The 20158-nt window shown below is 38.6% G+C and overlaps 1 protein-coding gene across 5 annotated transcripts in view; it reads right to left on the bottom strand.

The window, feature by feature from the left end:
* MCF2L (MCF.2 cell line derived transforming sequence like) overlaps positions 1-19768 on the bottom strand; it is a 141607-nt gene extending 121839 nt beyond the window's left edge. For 2 of the 5 annotated variants that reach the window (XM_068180199.1, XM_068180201.1), the window contains exon 1: positions 19561-19762. In XM_068180199.1, coding sequence (XP_068036300.1) covers positions 19561-19738 — 178 coding nt within the window. In that variant the 5' untranslated portion in view covers positions 19739-19762. Of the gene's footprint in view, positions 1-1649; positions 1712-8451; positions 8634-19560 lie in introns of those variants that run through there. The other 3 variants (XM_068180196.1, XM_068180189.1, XM_068180195.1) reach the window with 3 other exon arrangements.
* Positions 19769-20158: the final 390 nt, after the last annotated feature.

The following is a 20158-nucleotide window of genomic DNA, read 5'->3' as shown; positions in this document are numbered from 1 at the left end:
AAAGCTTCAACAACATTATTTTTTTCCTTCAGTTCTCTACTTTACTCTAGTTTTGGCTGTAGTCTTCAGCAAATCCTGTTCAAATACAGCAACATCACACATATTTTATTTCCAAACAGTTTCACCCAAATACGATTACCTAGTTTTTCAAGAAATGGTGGCTATTTTGAAAATGTTCCAGAAGTAACACACAGCTATCCACTCATGGCAGGGAGGGCAGACTGGTAACCATAAGTCATTAATATAGAATCATGTAATCAGTTTTGCTTGAGCAAATAATACTTTCAAGAATATACCTCAAGATTTCTCTGCTAACTTTACATTGATCTCTGTAACGTCAGCTATCAGAGAGTTCCAAAATTTAACTATGTACTGTGTGAAAAACTGTTTTTGCTTAAATTGCCTTCCTGGAAGTTTTCTGTGTGCCCCAGTTTCTCTCCTGTGAAGCAGTGGAAAAAAAACAAAAAACAAAAACAAACCCAAAAAAAAACCCTGCAGGAAATAAACACTCTCCTTTCACATCCCCAAGCCATTCATGACTATACAGACTGCCACTGTAGGTGATATTATGTCTCCTCCAATTGCCTGTTTTCCAGACAGAAAATTTCCTACACTAATTAGTTCCTATTTGTATAAAAGCAAGCCCATACCTCTGACCGCCTTCACCGTTCCTCCATGTACACTAATTCTACTCCAACAAAGGGAACACAACTGGACATGGTACTCCAGAAGTAGGCACAGCAGAGATTATTCAGTAACAGAAAGATTTTGTTGTTCTCGGTTTCCCTCTCAGTGGTTTGTAATGTTTTGTTTGCCTTTCGGACCAACGCTGAATGCCAACGGAGCCGCTGCTGTTTTCAGGGAACTACCCACGGCCAGTCAAGGTCTCTCAGTGAGGGTAACAGCTTAGCTTACAGAATAGCATTTTCTTTTCCCATCTGTATTGCTTGTACAAGCAATTACTTTCACTTTCTCTACTGATCACTTACCTAGCACCACCAATTTATTCTCCAACGGTTTGCACTCAGCACTAAATTTTTCTATTTTGAATAAATATATTCATGTATTTGCAGATTTTGTCTTTCCACGCTTTTTTCCATTTCCAGTTCATTTAGGATTATGTTGAACAGCTGCAGCAACCCCTGCAGAAATCCCTGCTTTTTCTACACCAGTAACTCCCCCTCCACCCACAGAATATTGACCACCTAAAGCAACTCTCTATTTCTTATTTTTCAGTCAATTACTAATCCACAAAAGGGCTTCCAGTTTAACCCATAGAGCCTAAGAGTGGCTGCAGCAGAAGAAAAAGTATGTATTGACTATAAAGTAGGACTACAATAAATGAAAATACACAGAGGTTTCCTTGCTGCCACTTTAGACAGACCCTGCCACATTGCTTGTGGCAGAGGGAAGAGCAGAGCATATGGCTGGTTGTGCCTGTGCAGCTGAATCCCCTGCCAAACATCCCATACAGCTTTCTAGTGATGCCACATGGTCGGCATCAGGCAGCCAAGCCCGCACGCTCTTTCCTGGATGGCCGCACCCACCACACGCCCCAGAACTTTATCGACTGTGTGGAGAGTGAAGCTGCAGCACCCATGGCACCACTGCTCCCTAAAGACACTGCAAACATAGCCAGGGAGACTTACCTAAGCTGGGCTCCTGCAGAGAGGGAAGAGACCCATTGAATGTGGTTTTCATAAATTTAGGTCCTCTCAGATTCTACAAAAAACTGCCACATACACCCACTGCACAAGGGTGATACTGATCCCCAGCCTTAAATAAAAGGGAAAGAAGAGGGAAACAGGACAGTTGATATGAAAGATCCAAACAGAAAATGCATTTTTAACATTTCAACCTCCTCTTGGCACAAGTTCTTCCTTCATGAAGAAAAGGGATTTTTCCCTTTTATTTCCCTGAATGACTGAGTTCTCTTGGTAATCAGCCCAGTTAGGCTTTATTATGTAAAGCATCTGGGATTTGAAACTGGGATTCATAAGCAGAGATGGCAGTATTCTGCTTTTGGCAACACCTCACTCCTTCACAAGGAGAAAATTGTTCCTAGATTCACAATCTCAAGAAATACAGACAACTTAGCAAATACACGGAGGAAGGAGGGGAAACAAAAAATCAACATTTTTCTTTTAAAAACTTGACACTCAAAACACTCATACAAAGCCAGAGTATGGGCAAGGTTCATTCATACAGGAACACAGACTAAAGAAGCTTGCAGATGTGCAAGAGCAGTTAATAGAATAACTCCATCAAAATTTTGCCTTATTTAATTAATATATTAATTTACCAAACCTCCATTAAGTCCTCAGTGTCTCTTCAACCTCAATAATTTTTTCTTTGAGAAAGTATGTGCCATACAGAAGAGGTCCTTGCAGCTGCTCTCCAGGTTCCCTCATCTGGGATGTGTGATACCCCCACACAGGGACTAGACTGAGGTGACACCCAGATCAAGTACTTAGCAGTAGGGGAAAAGCTTCACCCTCCCCTTCCTTTTCCATGATTGCTCAGGCCCATGGCTGAAAAGTGGTAAAAGAGTTGAAATACAACAAGCTCATCTCTTCTTGATTGCCTGTTCTCCATTTAGCCCAATCTTGCTACAATCCAGCTTCCTGTACTTTCAGTCTTCCCCAGACAGCTTGCTTCCTCCCCCAGCCATTGCAATCTAGACTCTCCTTAAAAAAAAAAACCTACCAAAAAACCCCAACCAAACCTAAACCACATCATTTATTTCTTAAAGCTTAATTTAGTTACTAACTTTCCCTATTTTGTTTCTTTCATAACTGTGTCTCAGCTTCACACTAGAGACACACTCCTCATACTGCTGTGAAGTTTTGTAGTAAGGCTCTTCAGTCTGAATTAACTTAAAATGATGGACTAGATCACAGGTTTTAATACTTCCTAGCATAACAGGTAGGGCCTTCTTTTTCCCTAGCCTCCCTTGCTGGGATGAAATGTCATTTGAATCTCTTCTACTGGTCTGCTGTGTTTCAAGTTACTTTTCAAGTGCTCCATTCAGATTTCTTCTTTGTCCTTTTTTGCCGCATGGGATTAAGTAATTACTGCAGAGCCAACAGCCTTGAAAGAGTTTATTTAATTTAACACCTCCAATTGCCCCTGCTCCAGCTGAGGGGTGTTTCAGTCTTTTATTCTTCTTCAGTCTGAGGAGCTAAACTATCCAGATGTGCCCACAGCTGCACTCCTCTAAAAGCAGGCATGGCAATAAATGAATGAATGTCGCCTTTGCCAATGCAGTGCCAAGTAAGACCCTTCCTTTCTAAGTTTACTGAGATATTTTTATAGATGAAGGAAGTATTTTGTGTAGGAAGTTGGGACGACTGAGAACAGGAAGCATAAAGGTGAGCAGGGGATGAATTTGCTCCAAAAAGGAGTAATATGGAAGGAAATGAAGCATCACTTATTTTCTTCATTGGGGCACTTCAATACTGTAGTTAAAAGAAAGGCCTCACATGGGAAACTACTCCAACCCCAAAATAAATGAAACCACAGTACTTTAAATGTAGAAAAATAAAATAAAATAGTGGATGTCAGGGAGCTCTGGTTTCAGAGATCAGCTACTGGTACCATGATAATTAAATAGATGGTAGAGTACAGGTGCAGACATGCCACAGTCATATTCTTCCACAGACTTAGTATTATGTATGCAAATGTTGAAATTAAATGTCTTCTGTTGTTAGGGTGATTTTCTTTTCAAAGGAAATGCTGGATGAGGGGTCATAAAATTAATTTCTTCCCACCAAAAGAGTCTGTCCAACTTTTTTTTAGAGCTCAAACCTTTGAGGTCTCCAAAAAAGTATCAGGCTTTAAATCAAATTATTTGTGTGTGTTCAGATTTTGAGTATTAAAAGTCTAAATGCCCTACTTTGTAAAAATCTCTATTTCAAAAGAACAAGCTGCACACATAGAAGTTCAGCAGGTCTACCATTCAGGTCAGGATTGATTTAAAACACTCAGGAAATTTCTACCTAACAGAAAGCGATATTTAACTGCCATATGTAATTGTTAATTTTACATACAATCAACTATATAAAACCTACTCAGAATAAAAAAAGCAGGGTTTTTCCAGGACCATTCAGTTAGATTACACAGAATAAAACTGAAGTGCTTACCCCTGAGGAACAGGCTGACAAATTTTAACACAGATAAAGGGCTCAGTAGAAGGATGTCAACTTTAATTTGGAACTTCTTTTAAATCACAGAGCTATTAGTTTGGAAAAGACCTTTAAGATCATTGAGTACAACCATTAATGCAGCACTGCCAAGTCCACCTCTCAACTGTGTCCCTAAGTGCCACATCTACACAGATTTAAATACCTTCAGGGATGGAATGGGATGTATCTTAAAATTTGACCACCCTTTTCCACTCACACATCTTAAGAAGCAGCATTCAGTGGAGCTTCAGGGTGACAGAAAGCTTTTCCCTTTTTATAAAAGGAAGTAGTGCAATGCTCAGGGATGCACTGAGGTGGGAAGATTCAGTTTGTGGCTGAGCTGCCAGACTCATCTCTGTCAGATGTGCTGCCCCAAGGCTGCTTACCATCCCACACTGGGTGCTACCCTCCCTCCTGGAATGCACCTCAACCACAATTCATGGACTTGGTTTTCACTTAATGCAAACCAGGAAAATTTTAAAAATCTCAAGATAGGAAAGTAATCTTTCTATTATTCATCTAGAAATCTATTTTTATTAATCATGTAGAAATAGGAAAGTAATTTCCAACAACCACAAGGATATTCTACCTTCAGCCAAAGATGCCATGTCCCAAACAAGGTCTCAGTCTTGCTGCAGAATGCTCACAATCATCACAGGTCCTGCAATGGTACTGTTGTGTCCTTTGCAACAGAGCTTGAAAACTTCTCTGTTTCCTTACCAGACCTATTGCATTGTCTATTTTAATGCAAACAATCCTCAGTAAATAAAGTAGCATTATTTTCTTATTTTTGTTGGCAGATGCTTAATACAACAGGTATCATCAAAAGTGGCAGAAGATTCCAGGTAGGGAAAAAATGCCTCTAAAAATGTTTTGCAAGCAATTATAACTTTGTTATTTCTTGACAAACAAAAATCACTATATCAAATTCACAATGATTTTTTGTAATTTTTTTAATTCAGATATGAAATAGTGAGTACTTTCAGATCCCCCTTATTTTCCATTTAATATTCTTCATGGAATATGGTACTTCTCAAATAAGCCAAATTAAACTGATCTTTCCTGGGAGATGATATGCACAAATCCCTCAGTAGACGAGGGAAAACGACTGCTCTTCAGTTTATAGTTACTCTGCTGCACTATGGTAGAACTGTCAGAAAGAAAAAGGTCATCTAGATTTCTTTATATTGTAAGCTGTATCCAAACCACCATTTCATGATTCCTTGAAACAGAAAGACTGAATTTTTGCTTCAATAGGCTTATGGAGTAAGCCATAAGAGATATGGAGTAGAGAAGTACTACTGTTAGTTTTCTCAAATGACCACAGTCCTAAACTGTTACTGCTTTGGAAAGAAAAATATAAGCAAGAACATATACATTTCCTTGTTTCTTTGATTACATACCACTGTTGCTTTTTCTTATTTTCCCGCTTTGACTCTTCAGAATTATTTCCAATCCAAAACAAGGATTTGCTTGTCAGTGAGAAACTTAATACAATGCTGGTTTTTTTTCACTTACTTAAAATGCAGCAAAATTAAGTCTTTTTGTTTAAAAAAAGAGGTTTCCTTGATTTCACTTTCAAATAATTTAAGCTTTACTAAATACATAAAAAAAATAAATACATAAATAATACATAAAATTACTAAATACATAAAAAAATATCACAACCATGATCAAGAGCTCGCCCATAAATCCACAAAGATTAATGCAGAGGGACAGGCTCACAGATGCATCCCCAGAATACAGTACACCATTTCCTACTCTAGCTCAGGAGAAATTTGTTTCTAACCTTACCCAGATGCTGTCAGGTCAGCTGCAGAAAGTTACTGGTAATTCATCTCCAGGATGCACCAAGAAGTGCAATCAAAGTATCTTCAACACTGGTATTTTCAACAGTTGCTTTGTAATCATGCTGCTCTTGCACTGTACCTGTTTTCATTGAGTCATGTGAAGTGAGATTTCCACAAAATTTCAGGTTATGTATTCTTGCCATTTCTTAAATGCTTTAAGTTTGTTTCTGCAAAATTTTGTTCTCAGTGCTCTTCTCTTTACAAGATTAATTTCAATGGGCTGAAAATTACTCCTTCAGCTGCCAGCTCCCTCCCAGAGCCTCAAAACATCAGTGCCATGGCAAAGTCTGAATACCTGAAGAAGAACACTTGGATCCACTTCACCATTCCTACTTGTGTACCCAAGAGGAAGAACATTTTCAGGGTTGAATACTGTCGGTGCACCAGCAGAGCACAGACAAGCAGCAGGGAGAACAGGGAGGTCAGTGTTATGAAATGTAATTTAAAAGCAGAATTCCAAAGGGCAGCATAAGATGAGGCTTAAGGATACCAGATGCCATGGAAGGCCCAACTTGAAAATTTACCTATAACAAGACCAGCACACATGAAAGGAAGAGTCTCTTCGGGCCCTGGAGACTGGTCTGTGTTAGCATCCCCTAAGACCCATTTACTTCCTTCAAGATCTCAACCAACCCTTTAGAGAAAAACAAGACAGGTATTTAGGAAATAGTCACTTTTGCATCTGTAGTTCTTAGCATGGTTGGACCTGTCATTGCTAGCATCCACTGTTACAGAAGCAAAAACCATTAGGTAACTCTGTCTGGAAGGCCCTATTTTGTAAAACCAAAGAAATGCATAACCATAAACAACCTAACAACTAATGTTTGAAATCATGTCATCAAATACAGGAATCAGAGATTCTTTAAGTATCCAAAAGCTTTCCATAGCACAAAGTTACATGCATAATCTGTTATTCTGCTTCATCTAAGTAGATTTCTCTTCATTGTCACATGTATGTGCAAATGGGATATGCTGTAGAGTAATTATCAGGGGTGCAGTGGGTTGAAAGCAAAGAGCTCTCAAAAACAGAGTCATTTTAGACAGTTTAACTTCTATTCCCTCAGAGAATGAGGCAGCATGCTGTTCAAGAAACTAAACTGTTTGCTCTACATAAATAGAAAAAATATTTTTGTTGTCTAAATTTTTCAAAATGTAAAGGCAGCAAGAAGGGGTATGATGTGACTTGGAAAACTGAACACGAATAATTGCATTTACAAATAGTTCTTTCACTCTCCTTTTGTCCCTTTTTCTATTTCCCTGACATTTGCAAGGGACTATTTAAAACTAAAGACTGGTTTCTCATGTAAAAGACAGCATCTGCTTGCTCTCCTCACCTCCTCAATCCCCCAATAGGCTCAGCTTGTACACACAGAGCTCATGGACTCTTCTGATGCAATACTAACTTAGAGGACCCAAAACAAATAGTAATAAAAGAAAGTCCATGAAAACTTTCAGTCTTTTCTAGAGAGAGCTCTTTAAAAAGATATACCTCATTAATGACATTCAATATTATCTGTGGGGGAAACACAGCAAGGTCTCAGATTCAAAGGTTGTTTAATACTCATGAATAAGACCCCAAATGCAAAGAGTCTAGTAACTAAACTCATACATAATTTCATGTGAACAGCTGCCTCCTTTTAGAAAGAAAAAGGAGTTTATGAAACATTTAAAAGCCTATTTTAGAGAGCAATCCCACCATGGAGTCACTGCCAGATGGCCATAGTATTTGACAAGCTACAGACAGTGTTTTGTCAACATGTGTTGTGGTTTTTATATTGCCTAGTCTTCTCAGTACTGTATGTTATTTTCCCAATAAGTATGGGAAACCCTTTTAGAAACAGAAAGGCACTCACAGATGACTTCTACTTCATGTACTTGTGATCCAAGTACACACAAGGAAGCTATGCTAAACATACTTGCTGAAAAACAATCCAACTCTTTAACAGTACTTGCTTAACAGAGTTTCTCTTGGTTAAAGTACAACAACACAGGTTTTAAATTAATTCTTTCTAGTATAATAACACAACCACACTGTTCCAGAGATTTTTTTTGGCTCAAACAGTTTAAGCTAACCATAAGCATCACTAAAATCTTCTAACACAATATATGAAATCATACTCCTTTCAGTCAGAGCAAAAATACTCATCCGTGAGAACATATACATGTACCCCATATTGAATTACTTAGACAAATAAAACCAACATCCTGCAAAAATTCTATTATATGGCACATGTACTAGCAATTTCTTTCAGCAGCTCTCTGATCTCCAACTCCAAAAAGCAGTAAAGACTAAGCAATATGCAAACAATAGCACTGAGCTTTAAAAGGCAAGATTTTAAAAGTGTTCAGAAAACAAGATGCAAAGGAAATATTTACACACACATACAGAGGCCATGTTTAGACTTGTAAATACCAACCTTTTTTGTAGTTTTGTCCAAAATCCAAAACATGTCGCACATCTCCTTTAATTAGGTATTTTATGCAAGAACAGCATAAATGACATGGCATTTGAGAAACTAATGTATCAAGAAGTCCAAGTGTGCATGTTAAACTCTCCTCAAACGCAGTACAATTGACAGGCTTAGTGCAGTGCATTTAGATTTTGCAGTGAATTTGTTACCAAGGAAACCAGCAGCTGCAGGTGTTTTCCCATACACCAGGGAATGAAGATTCAGCAGTGAGCTTATCTACTCAGTATTTTAGTCACACATATTTTCATCTCAATAACAAACTATTTCTCAAACTCTGTTAGAAGACCAGACTACTTTAAAAAATAAATTTTAAAACCTTCCCCTACATATGACCTTAGTGAACAGTAAACAACGGCACCTTTAAATGTTTTCTTCTCCAGTCCCCTCTCCAAAAGTGCCCTACCTCCCTTGCTTTGTCTCCTTCAATAAAAGTGTGCAAAACCCACCTCGTGCAATGGGTTTTTTATCCCAAAAAGTGCTCTAACAACTTGGCAAGGCTCCAGCTTCCAAGAAACAATGCTGACTTGGGAGATGTTTATTCCATTCATACAGCGTAGCTTTGCAAAATTGTACCATGGTACAGAGAAATCATCATGATTGGTATGATTCATGCTTCTTAGGATGAGGATAAAAATACAAATACTCAGTAAAATCATAATGGAAATGCAAGGCACAAAATCCACTTTCAACGCAGCTCTTTCACAGGACATCAAATCAGTAACTCACGCAATGCTTACTTCTCATTTATGATACAGATTGGAAGGCCAATATATATAAATTAAAATACAGGCACAGTATTTGTTTTTTAAGTAACCTCTTTTCTCTCAGTGAGATACTGGAATATTTATAACTCTTCTGAACTTCTAAGGCATTTTTCTACTTGTCCTCTTTCAGTGTTACTGAATCAACAGCAACATCTACTGGGCACAGAAGGGCAAGATTCAATTTCTTGGAAGAGATTAGAAGGCCAGGTACAGGAGCATATAATACTTACAGTACCTATTTCTGGATACTTTGGCAGTCACTGTGAAACCAGAAATGAACAAAACTTTTAAATATGCATTTGCTTTCTCTTCACCTCTTCAGAAAGGAAACAAACCCAACAGAAAGATGGACAGAAGGATAGCACTGACTCCTGGTAGCCTTTGGAGAGACCACATTACATAACAACATATATATGACAAATAACACATTACAGTTAGGAATATTAGATACACTGGGCTAAAAGAACCGGTTGACAAGAATTCTGCCAGTAAAAGTATACAAATTCTTCAAGTTCGTGAAACGGAGAGTTTTATTATGAACCTTTTTGCTCTTTAAATCTATTTTCCCTCTTTGTTTAACAATTACACAGATTTGCAAAATAAATAAATCAATAAAGGAAACCCCATCAAACTGATACCAACCAAACAGCAATGACTAAAAACCAACCAGATCAGACCAAGCAGAAGTTCTCCAAAACTTCACAAAAAAAAAGATGAACACATGTGAACCTAATAAATAACAAGGATTCCAAAGAACTTTGCCCTAATAACACCCAGTATTTTCCTTTCATAATAGAACCTACTGGGGTCTAAATTCCCTAACTAGAAGATAATAACTGGAGCCTTGTGAGAGGAGCACAGGACAATCCATATTTCTGACATGCTCATCAAAGCAATCCAAAGAAAATGACAATGGGACAAGCTCAGCTTCATCCTTGTTGGTGCCTTTCTGCAGGGACTGGTGTTTCACCTGCCTGCTGAAAGGCACACACTGAGCAGGGCTCACAGTCACAGCCCTTGCCTGGATTTTGACATCTACACAATTCCCTCTTTTAAAATGCAATCAGATGAGAGCCAAGCACTCACCACGCACCACAAAACAAGCGATTATGTATTAGAAGTGCCACTGGAAACTGAGAGCAGCTCAAGACTTTCTGTTACAAGTTGGGGCCGCAGTCATGAGCAAACCAAGTTTCCCCTTGCTAGCACCCCCTCTGGTCTAGTAACTCTTCAATTCTTCAATATAGCATCTTCACCCAGGAAGAGCTCAGCAGCCAGACTGAGCACCCATGCAGACTTCCAGGCTGAGGAAGAAACTGAAGAGGACTCTTTTTCTGGGCCAGCGCTCCACTCACTTTGTTCTAGCATATGTCAGGAACCCCAATGCCATTGTATCCCTTCTGCATGAAGCTGATTGCCCTGCCATTTGAGAAGCCGAACAAGGTGTGTGCAGGGCACATGAAGCAGCTCAAGAGCATCACACCCACCAAACTGCAGACAGCCTTCTCAAGAATGACAGCAGCTCTGTATCACAGCACATATCACAGCTGTGACAGCCACCATACACGAAGTAGCAACATACAATTTCAGCTGGCTTTAACCCAAACACAGTAATACCATACCACATCAAAGGGCTGCAAGCATCTGCCCTTCTTGTTGTTTAGCACAACCTTTTATGCCCCTCATGTTGATGCATTGCACCTGTGTGCTCTCTGTTCCCTTTGGTGGTTGGTCAGTGCACCTGGGCACTCCATGGCTCATTGCTGTCAATGCTGCTCACCTGCTTTTCACAGCTGTACCCACTGGGGACCAGGCTCACTGCAGCCCCACTCCCAGTTACCACAGCTGTGTGCCTACAGCTCTGGGCAAAGGTAAGAAGAGAACCTGAGGTAGCTCAGTCCTCATCAGAAAAACTACCCAAGGAATTAGGCCCTCTCAGACTTCAAACACCGAAATGCTGGCAAAGTGCCCCAAACATTGGCACTGTTCTCCCACATGCTGCTGGGGAGCCTCTTCCTTTGCAGTGCAGTGAACAAAAGTTCAGCAGCACTGCTGGAGCCCCACCAGTTGGTAAAACAGGAAAACCCAACTGCTCCGTTTGGGACTGGTCCTGGCTGCACACACAGCTGTCATTTTGATACCTTTTATAATCTCATCGTTAGCCTTCCTATGTAAACATGTTTTGCAGCAGTAAAAAGGGCAGGCACAGGCCCTTTTCTGTGCAATGAGGGATGCCCAGGTACACAATACACCACATGAGAGTATGGCTCTGCACTGAAACCACACAGAGCACAGTACAGCACACAAACAGCAAATTTCAATACACAGTATGGTTACAGAACATACAGTCAGTGTCCTACAATGTGGTATTTCTCAAAAGAAGCAATAAGAGGGAAGGGAAAAAAGTACAAGAGCAAACGTGTAATGTGGCATTTTTTCCATATTTTTCTCCCTACTCCTCTGACTGCAAGCCCTGTCTGTGGAAAAAAGCAACTGCTAGTATTTCACCTAGGAAAATATTTGTCCACAGCACAAAGAATGCTAGTGAAGAGGATTTCAGGCAGCATTAAGAGAGCTGACTGCTTCAAGGCCCACCAGCCTTGTTTCAATTGGGTTTTTTTGGCAATTCCTGACAGCATTACAGAGGTCCCCAATATGCTCTTTGCACATACCTGGCCTCATGCATGTATCCACACACCTTACTGGAAACAGAAGCTGCTGCCAAGACTGCCTGGTTTTCGAGGACTTGCTCCCTATCTCAAAGAAATCTCAGCAGCAGCACTACTCATGTGTTCTCCCCAAAACCTTCACCTTTGGACAGGTTTCCTTGGCAACAGTTAACCCCAGGTGGCTTATTTTTCACTGAATCAATAATTTTCAGTGTAGCTGGTTTTGCCCAAGATTCTTTTCAAATGGAAGTGACACATCTTGCAGGGATACCACAAGGCCTTCCCCTCCTTCCTCTACACACTTAGTAAGTAAGTACACTTCCCCAGGTAAGTCTTTGCAAAACAGGTTGCACAAATTTGACAGCAGGAAATTTTCACTGACAAACTCCAGATATAACATCAAATTTACTTCCCTCTTCTCCATATAAAGGGTTGTTTAGCAATGTCAGTGGAAAACATATTAGTCTAATCAATAATTAGTTATGATGACATTTGAAGACTACAATAATCTAATTATATGCAACAAATAATTTTAAAGAATCACAATTTTTCTAATGCCCCCTATAATCAAGAAATAGGCTTAAACAGATATAAGCTGAGCTGAGAAAATAAAACTTCTCACTGATCAACTTAAATTGCTTCCAGCTATAGCAGAAAGCAAACCTACAGTTGAAAAGAAACTTCAATATTTGATTTCATTATTCTCAACTCTTTCTGTTACCAAAGTTCCCTCCTCCTATGTAATGAGGGTTTGACTTCCTAAACACTGAAAGACAGTGCATTGATTAGCCCCAGAAAATCTGTGCATTTGCATGAAACAGCTCTGAGTAATTCCTCAGTGCCAGAGGCAACAACTGAACCAACATTTAATCTGGCTATTGGCTAGAACTGAGGCAAAGCAATTTATTTCCATGACAAATGGTCCAGCACAAACAGTCCAGCTGGGAGCCAGTGAGTCTATGTATCCCCACATTTTCCCTACAGATACATAGATGACATTGATAAGATGTTAAGGCAGCATGTGAGACCTTGTCAGATGGTTCCTACTGCACCTATCCAAGACCTAACATTTACATTCATGACTTCTCCATCTTCCCAACCTGAGGAGCAAGTGCCAAATCCAGCAAGCAGCCTGCCCTTACACAGTAAGCCAGTTTCTAATATAGAGTTTGGGTTTTTTCTGTTTACTTATTATAATCAAGTAGATTTGCAAAGATATCAACTGCCTACAGATGCAGGAAAATGGGATTTACAGAATGCCTAAGCAGGTTAGACATGTAACCCTCTTGAATTTCAATTATGCTGCTGCTTAGACACTTTTCCAATTTCTTTGGAGCCACCTGAGGCACCGAAAGCACAAAGGTACTCATGTCAGGGACTAAACAGAATTGACAAAGCTTTCCTGCTTCAGCAAGCATCTATTCCTTCATCCTGCACTAAGAATATCTGAAAAGCAAAGCATAATTTAAATAAAAAGAGAAAGATTCACTACATTCATGCATAACAAAAGCTAGGAATTTTCTTAATAAACTGTATGTTACTGCTTTCCCTTCTGATTAAATGGCTGTAGATTTTAAATAGATAATAAACCAAAGAACATCTCTAACTTATGCTTGTGACATCTCCCTGAAATATTTCTCAACAAAGTTCAAAGAACTTTAAAGAAAAAATTAAAAATGCTTTCATGCCTTTGATAAAAGCTAAGAGCAATTTCAGGCAGAACCATTTCCTGAATTTTTTTTTTTTTTCAGCAAGCAGCAGCTGAACTGAAAATCCATCAAGTGTGGCACTTAATTACAGAGAGACAGACAGATAGATGCATACATATATACATACACAGAATTTTACTCCTGACATTGCCAAACTGCCTCTGCATAGCTCATTTTTAGCTGGCAATGCCTTTTTACACTAATGAAGCTTTTCTGCTCTAACTTCTTGAACTGAACAAGAAGTTCTTTTTATATATTCCATATCTGCTCTAATTCCCAGGAAATAAGGAATTAGAGTAAGATGTTTAATATTAATTTCATTTAAGAGGGTGGTTAACTTGGTTAGCTTAGAAGTCTTAAGATGAAAATCCTGACAAGACTCCTACTGATTTTAATCAGACTGGATTTCACTGCTCTATTACTCAAAGCAGCAACACGACACAGAAGAGGTTTACCATGCAAAGGCTTTCTTTTACATGTTGTTAGACAGATTATTCCAATTAGTTTTAAACGTGTCTCATTTTGAGGAGTAAAGCTCATAAGAATTTGCCAGATTCCCTCAGTTGAAACTCAGTTTTAATAAATGGCTGCTCCCTTAGCTAACACATAAAAACACTGGCTCACAAACACATGCTGAGACCGGTACCAGTCCTACAGCAGCCAGCAAGGGAACAGGCTTGTAAAGACATTCGTAGGCAAATAGCTTCCAACAATGGGAAATGCTAACCCTGCACACATAATATTTTCTGTATCCTACTTGGACAAGCACTTTACATCAATCAAAACACTATTATCAAACAAAGCTCTACATGGATTTTCTTATAAGCTCCCCAGCAAAACACAACCAGCCTTTAAAGGGCAATCCACTGACACCAAAGAGATGAAGAAAAGTGTACAGCAAAACAAATATCCTTTTCTGCCAAAAAATTCTGTTGACCCCAGATCTATGTTCATAAAAAAAGAAAACAAATTCCAGGTTCCCCCTCCTTGAGCATTGTGACAGATGCCACCAGGGACAACAAAAGCTCCTGGCTACGTGCTGGACCGTGTATTACTAAGTGGCTTGTGTATTATGGCTTAGAGACTCCTGCCCTAGTTGGCTTGTACTTAAAGGTAAAAAAAGGTCATGGGCTATTTAGCACCTGCACAACTGAGAAGAAGACTGAGGCTGAGAAGTCTGTAATGCCATCTGCATTCCACAGAACACCAATGTTAATGAAAGTACATTGGTGTCACACCCATGAAACAAAGTGGTCTTCTTGTAGGTGCCTCTACAATTCCAACAAAGAGGAAATCTTCAATTGCCTCACATATTTTGGTGTTGACACTTTAGTTGTGATTTTTTTGTGTATGCAAACAACCTCATAGAAAATACTCAGTATGATATTCATAGCCTCATTTTTCACATGTACCTTCTAGCTGTATCAATCTAGTTTATAAGTTATCCCCTGAAAAGAAAACTTTATGAAAAAGTTGTTAGTGGAAGCATACTGCAATGTACATAACTTTGCCAATTACAATTAAACATCTATTAAGATATCAAATCTGATAAAGTTATTGCAGAATATAAAACAGCCCCAAGAATCAAGAAACTTTCTAAATATATTGCATAAATGAAAGACTTCTCCCCCTAAAGATGCAATGACACTCTTCTAGCTGCCAATACAAGCAGCTTCTAAGAGACAGATTTCAGTTTCTTAGTTTTTAATTAAAAATTTTTAAAGGTTGCCTTTGTACACTATCAAGGAATAGAAAGGACTCAATCCAAACTGCATTAACTACTGTTTTTTCCAAAAAGTCACTTAATTTGAAACAGTATAGTTATTGTAACAATGAATACCCACAATGTTTCCCTTGTACATTACTTTTGAAATCTTGTATTTACACAGTTCTGACTAGCGGAAGCAAAGGGCTAATACATGTAGCTGAAGTTACAGTATGGGTTCTGAGTATAACTGATGTTAAAAGACATACAAGTGTTTAAGAGAAATGTTGTTTTATCCCCTCTTCTGATGCAGGTGATGAGACATCAGTGGTCTTAATAATGTAACCTGAGCATCCTGCTCCAGTCATGTTGCAGATGTACATAATTCAGTAGAAACTGTCACCTTCAGTAATGACACTGAGCAGTACCTAAAAGGGTGTTTATGTATGGAAAACAATGCAAAATTTAACATTATGGGATGATATCATGCACATTTCTTTCAAAGAACATGACTGTAACAGATGAGCATTTCAAGTGCCTGTGAGTGCAACAGCTGATATTGTGCTTTGCAGCACTGTTGCATGTGTTAGAATTGGCACATCACAGTCACTTTGCTGTCTTTTCAGCTGCAAAAATGTCAACAATCAGGTAAATTGATAAAATGACACACATTTTAGAATTTGAAATAATTAAAAATATTTTCCTACTCCTTAAGTATGTCATCTTAGGTAAGTTTGGATTAAGGAGACTTCAGACTTCAGTCAGTTGTCACCTGCATTCTTGGATTCTTCAAAACATGGGCAGAGTCATGATAGTCCCTTACTTTTGTAAAAGCTTTGACTGTAGCACCCTCATGGCTATTTCCTACAACTTCAGCAATTACAGCTCCCAGGATGTAACACTACCAAATCTTGAGACCACAAAAAGTTTCCTCTGCTGCATCATGGCAGGAGGCTAAAAACCCCTGCATGAAAAGATTATATTCCAAACCGACCTGAAGTGAACAGGGGAAAAAATCCAAACAAATAAAGAAAAGGTGTCAACCATTTGAAGGGAGAGAGAAAAAAAACAAACAAAAAATTATTGTATGTAAATAGGCCTCCAAGCTATCACTCTTCAAGTCCAATGCCACAGAGGTAGAACAACATAACAGCCACTGAGAAAATATAGAAATACTAATTTTTAGTTTTTAAAATTATTATCAGTAAAGGCTCATTATTATCTTCCATGCCTCCATTCATTTCCAGGATCTTACAATTTTTCAGGCTCTGCTGAAGACAGGAGAAGGAAGGCAGAATTGCACACACCATTTGAATTGAGGCAAGAGTACACACAAGCTGGTCTGATGCTATGATGTTTCCATCTCACTTGTGCTCTGCCCCAAGCTGAATTTTGCATGCTGGTTCATCTATTGCTTTCAAGCTCAACTCTTAAAGCTTTCAAGATGCAGAATCTTCTCTCTGTGTGTGCACTTACAGACACAATGAAGACCTGATATTAATTATAACTTCTAGGAAGACATTGCAGTAAAAATATTGCTGTTAATATAGCATCAACAGCACAGCAGATGAGTTCCTGGGGAGGGAGAGATAATTAAAACTTCATCAACAGCAAAATATGGTTTAAATAAAAGCAGAAAGATGCTCTCCATCATACAGTATTATTAGTCTGCATGGCAGACTAACACCCCTCACATTTGCTTTCAGAAGTCAAAAATAACAAGAGAGAAGACTCCAACATTATCTTCCATGGCAGCATCTCTCTTTCCCATGAGAAGACTATAAGGATTAGTTTCACAGAACAAGGCACTATGGCTCCCTTTGTCAACAGAAAAAAAATACTTGCCTGTTTTCTCAAAATAAGTATTTGAATAAGTATTAAAACTAGAGTAAAACATCTTCTCGTTTATATGTTCACTATGTTATGATACTGCAGCTCTTTTCAGAGCAGAGTCTTTTTTAGCAGTCCCTTGATAAAGTCAGAAAACCTTACTATAAAAATTGCATGAGCTAAGAGCAATGATTTGTTAAAAATCAATCCCCAATAAAATATCCACAATTATTCAGTCAATCCTCAATACTATCAACAAAAGTATTAAATATGGCACAGAAAACCTTTCATACTTCATTTACCTGTAAAGTTTATGAACTTTAGCAGATAATCATCTACCACTAAATTTCTCATGTTGTCTCTGCCTAGTTCTGCGAAAGCTCATTTCCCAGTCTACACACTGCTCTCTTCAAGTCAAAAGAAAAAAAACATACCTTTCTTTGAAAACTACATCTCACTTTTTCCAGGGATAAAGATGTGCTTTGCAGTTTTAACTAATGGCTTGCAATTCAGCTGTCATGCCAGACATAGATATAATCCCCAGTGAAAAATCTGCTACTTCTCAGGCCAGGAAACTTAGTTCAGAACTTCTTCCACTAAACCTCATGTCCCCTTCACATACATTGCAGTGATAGAATGTCCCCTTCACATACATTGCAGCTAAAAGATTATATTAGCATAGTCAAGTATATGCAGGCTAATATAGGCAGTCTCATGCCTATGAAGTACATCTCTACACTCATCTCCTGGTCTGCCTTCACTGCTTTCATTTCAATCCCTGCAGTTTACTAAGCTTCCTTTGTTGATAAACCAGTTAACCACTGATTCACTGACACTTCAGCAGAGAATAAACTTGCAACTCTGAACCCAACAACAGCTCTCCCCTGAATATCTGGGATGGGGAAGTAGCAATTTCCCATCTGTTGAAACCCTCCAGATGACACAATACAGAACCATCTTTCCTCTAACTTCCTACTCCAGCCCTGCCTTCCTGGGACTTCTTTGTTTCTTCTTCCACCACAGAAGCCCAGTGCTCTTCGCCTGGCTAAAATCACTGAGATGGAATCGAGTACACCCAGCTCACCTCCAGCAGTGGTTTGTTTCACTAGGGACTTCATTAAGAACAAGCTAGAGACTGCACAAACTCTTTAAGTAGTCTGTTTAACAACTGCCCCAATTAGGTCTAAATCTTCTCTGCAGGGATCAAGTCCACATTTTATGGCTCTTATTCTAATAGTTATGTACAACAAGAAAATTGAAACAAGCAGATATTCACCTTCTTCCACAACTAGCACAGATCTCCACTAGAAAGTCAGAATGTGTGATTTCCCTTCAGTTTTCTCTCGTAGTCTAGATACACACACCTTATTTCCACAGAAATCATATCTGATCAACCCCGACATCATCCTCTGGAATTACTGCAGGGGTTTTTTTGCATCTTTCCTTGTTGCCTTTGAAAGAAGCCTCCTTCTGGCTGAGATGTCACTGGTACAAAAGCAAAATGATTACTCTAATCACTGCTTCCTGTTAAGTCAGAGCAGACCATGAATCATTCTGCAGTAGCAACATCATTAGTTCATTCCAGCTAGGACAAAGGAGTCATATCCTGTTTTATAATTGTGTATTAAATGCAAAACTGTATTTTAGTGAATTCCACCTTTCCAGTTTTGGAACATCTTTCCAGCTTAGAGAGGTTTGCATAAATATATTTAGGTATTTAATTACCTAGGAGGCTTTATAAAAACATTTTTCAGAATGAAATGAAGGTATGTTAATAAAGACCAAATGCCATCAGATGCAACTGCTAATCAAATTATAAAATTACTGTCCATCTGCACTAGTACCACAGGAAAGCTTCTATTCATACATGAACTATGTGGCAACCTCCTGCATGGGTAAATATAAGATCAGATGGTAAAGTAAAAAAAAAAAGTATTCTTAGTCCCAGCAACCATAAACTAGCACTCCATACAGTTTTCTGCTTATGGTCCACAGCAAAAAAAAATGGTGCAGAGGTATTTCTTACTAGCTTCTCAGCAGTTTCTCAAAATTATGATTTTAAAACTATAGGAAGGTAGGTCAGGTTTCTCTGGGATGGCTATTTTTGGCTAAACAATTAATTCATGGAATGATTTTAATTCCTTATAAGAAGCATCAGTCCTCCCAAGTACAGGTTTTCACTGGCTGCTATAACACATTATTTTTCCTGGTGACATCAGTCCCTTCCAGTGAATACTCAGCTATTCCTTTTCTTGGGCCCCCTGCCCTACTGTCATTGTTAGAGATGAGATACAAATGCTAAAATTCTTGAAGCCATCCGTCCTCTTCTTAACAGTCTGGCAGCCAGCCATCTTCAAAATATGCCAAATTTTTCTCACCTGCCATGATTTCTGTCACCTCTTGCTTATCTTGCACAAGCTGCATGGTATCTGACACCACAACCTGATGGTTGGTATCTTCTTCTTTCTCTTCATTAGGTTGGTTGGCTGTTGAAAAACAGTTGCAGCTTCCAGTTTCTTTGCACAGGAGCAGGGTCCGATACCAGTAGTCAGACATGAAAACTCTGTAAGCTGATTTCTGAAATATAACAACAAACAGAAAATCATTTTCTGCAAAGCATAAGGAAAAAACCTAGCTACTTGAAAGAAGATGCTCAAATGTTAAGGATAACAATTGCATACAAATGATCATATCTTTGATTTGAAGAAAAAATATGCAGTTTACAATAGTCATCCATGGTATAGTACCCAAAGTAAAATGTTTGAGTTCCCTGTAGTTTCTCAAAAAGCTTATATCAAAGGTCAGGAAGCTAATATGAAATAAAAAAGAAAAAAATGGTATACAAACATCAAATTACATGTGATCCGCATAAAGGCAAAAAAATCATTATCACTCGGTATTTTTGCAAGCCAAGTTTAACTACGTGAAAGAACACACCAGAACATGGGTTGTCAAAAAAGTGAAAGAAAACAAAAA

The sequence above is a fragment of the Anomalospiza imberbis genome, chromosome 2 (genome assembly GCF_031753505.1).
Source record: "Anomalospiza imberbis isolate Cuckoo-Finch-1a 21T00152 chromosome 2, ASM3175350v1, whole genome shotgun sequence".
NCBI lineage: Eukaryota > Metazoa > Chordata > Aves > Passeriformes > Viduidae > Anomalospiza > Anomalospiza imberbis.
The sequence above is the reverse complement of the archived record's forward strand: the minus strand, read 5'-3'. Positions and strand labels throughout refer to the sequence as shown.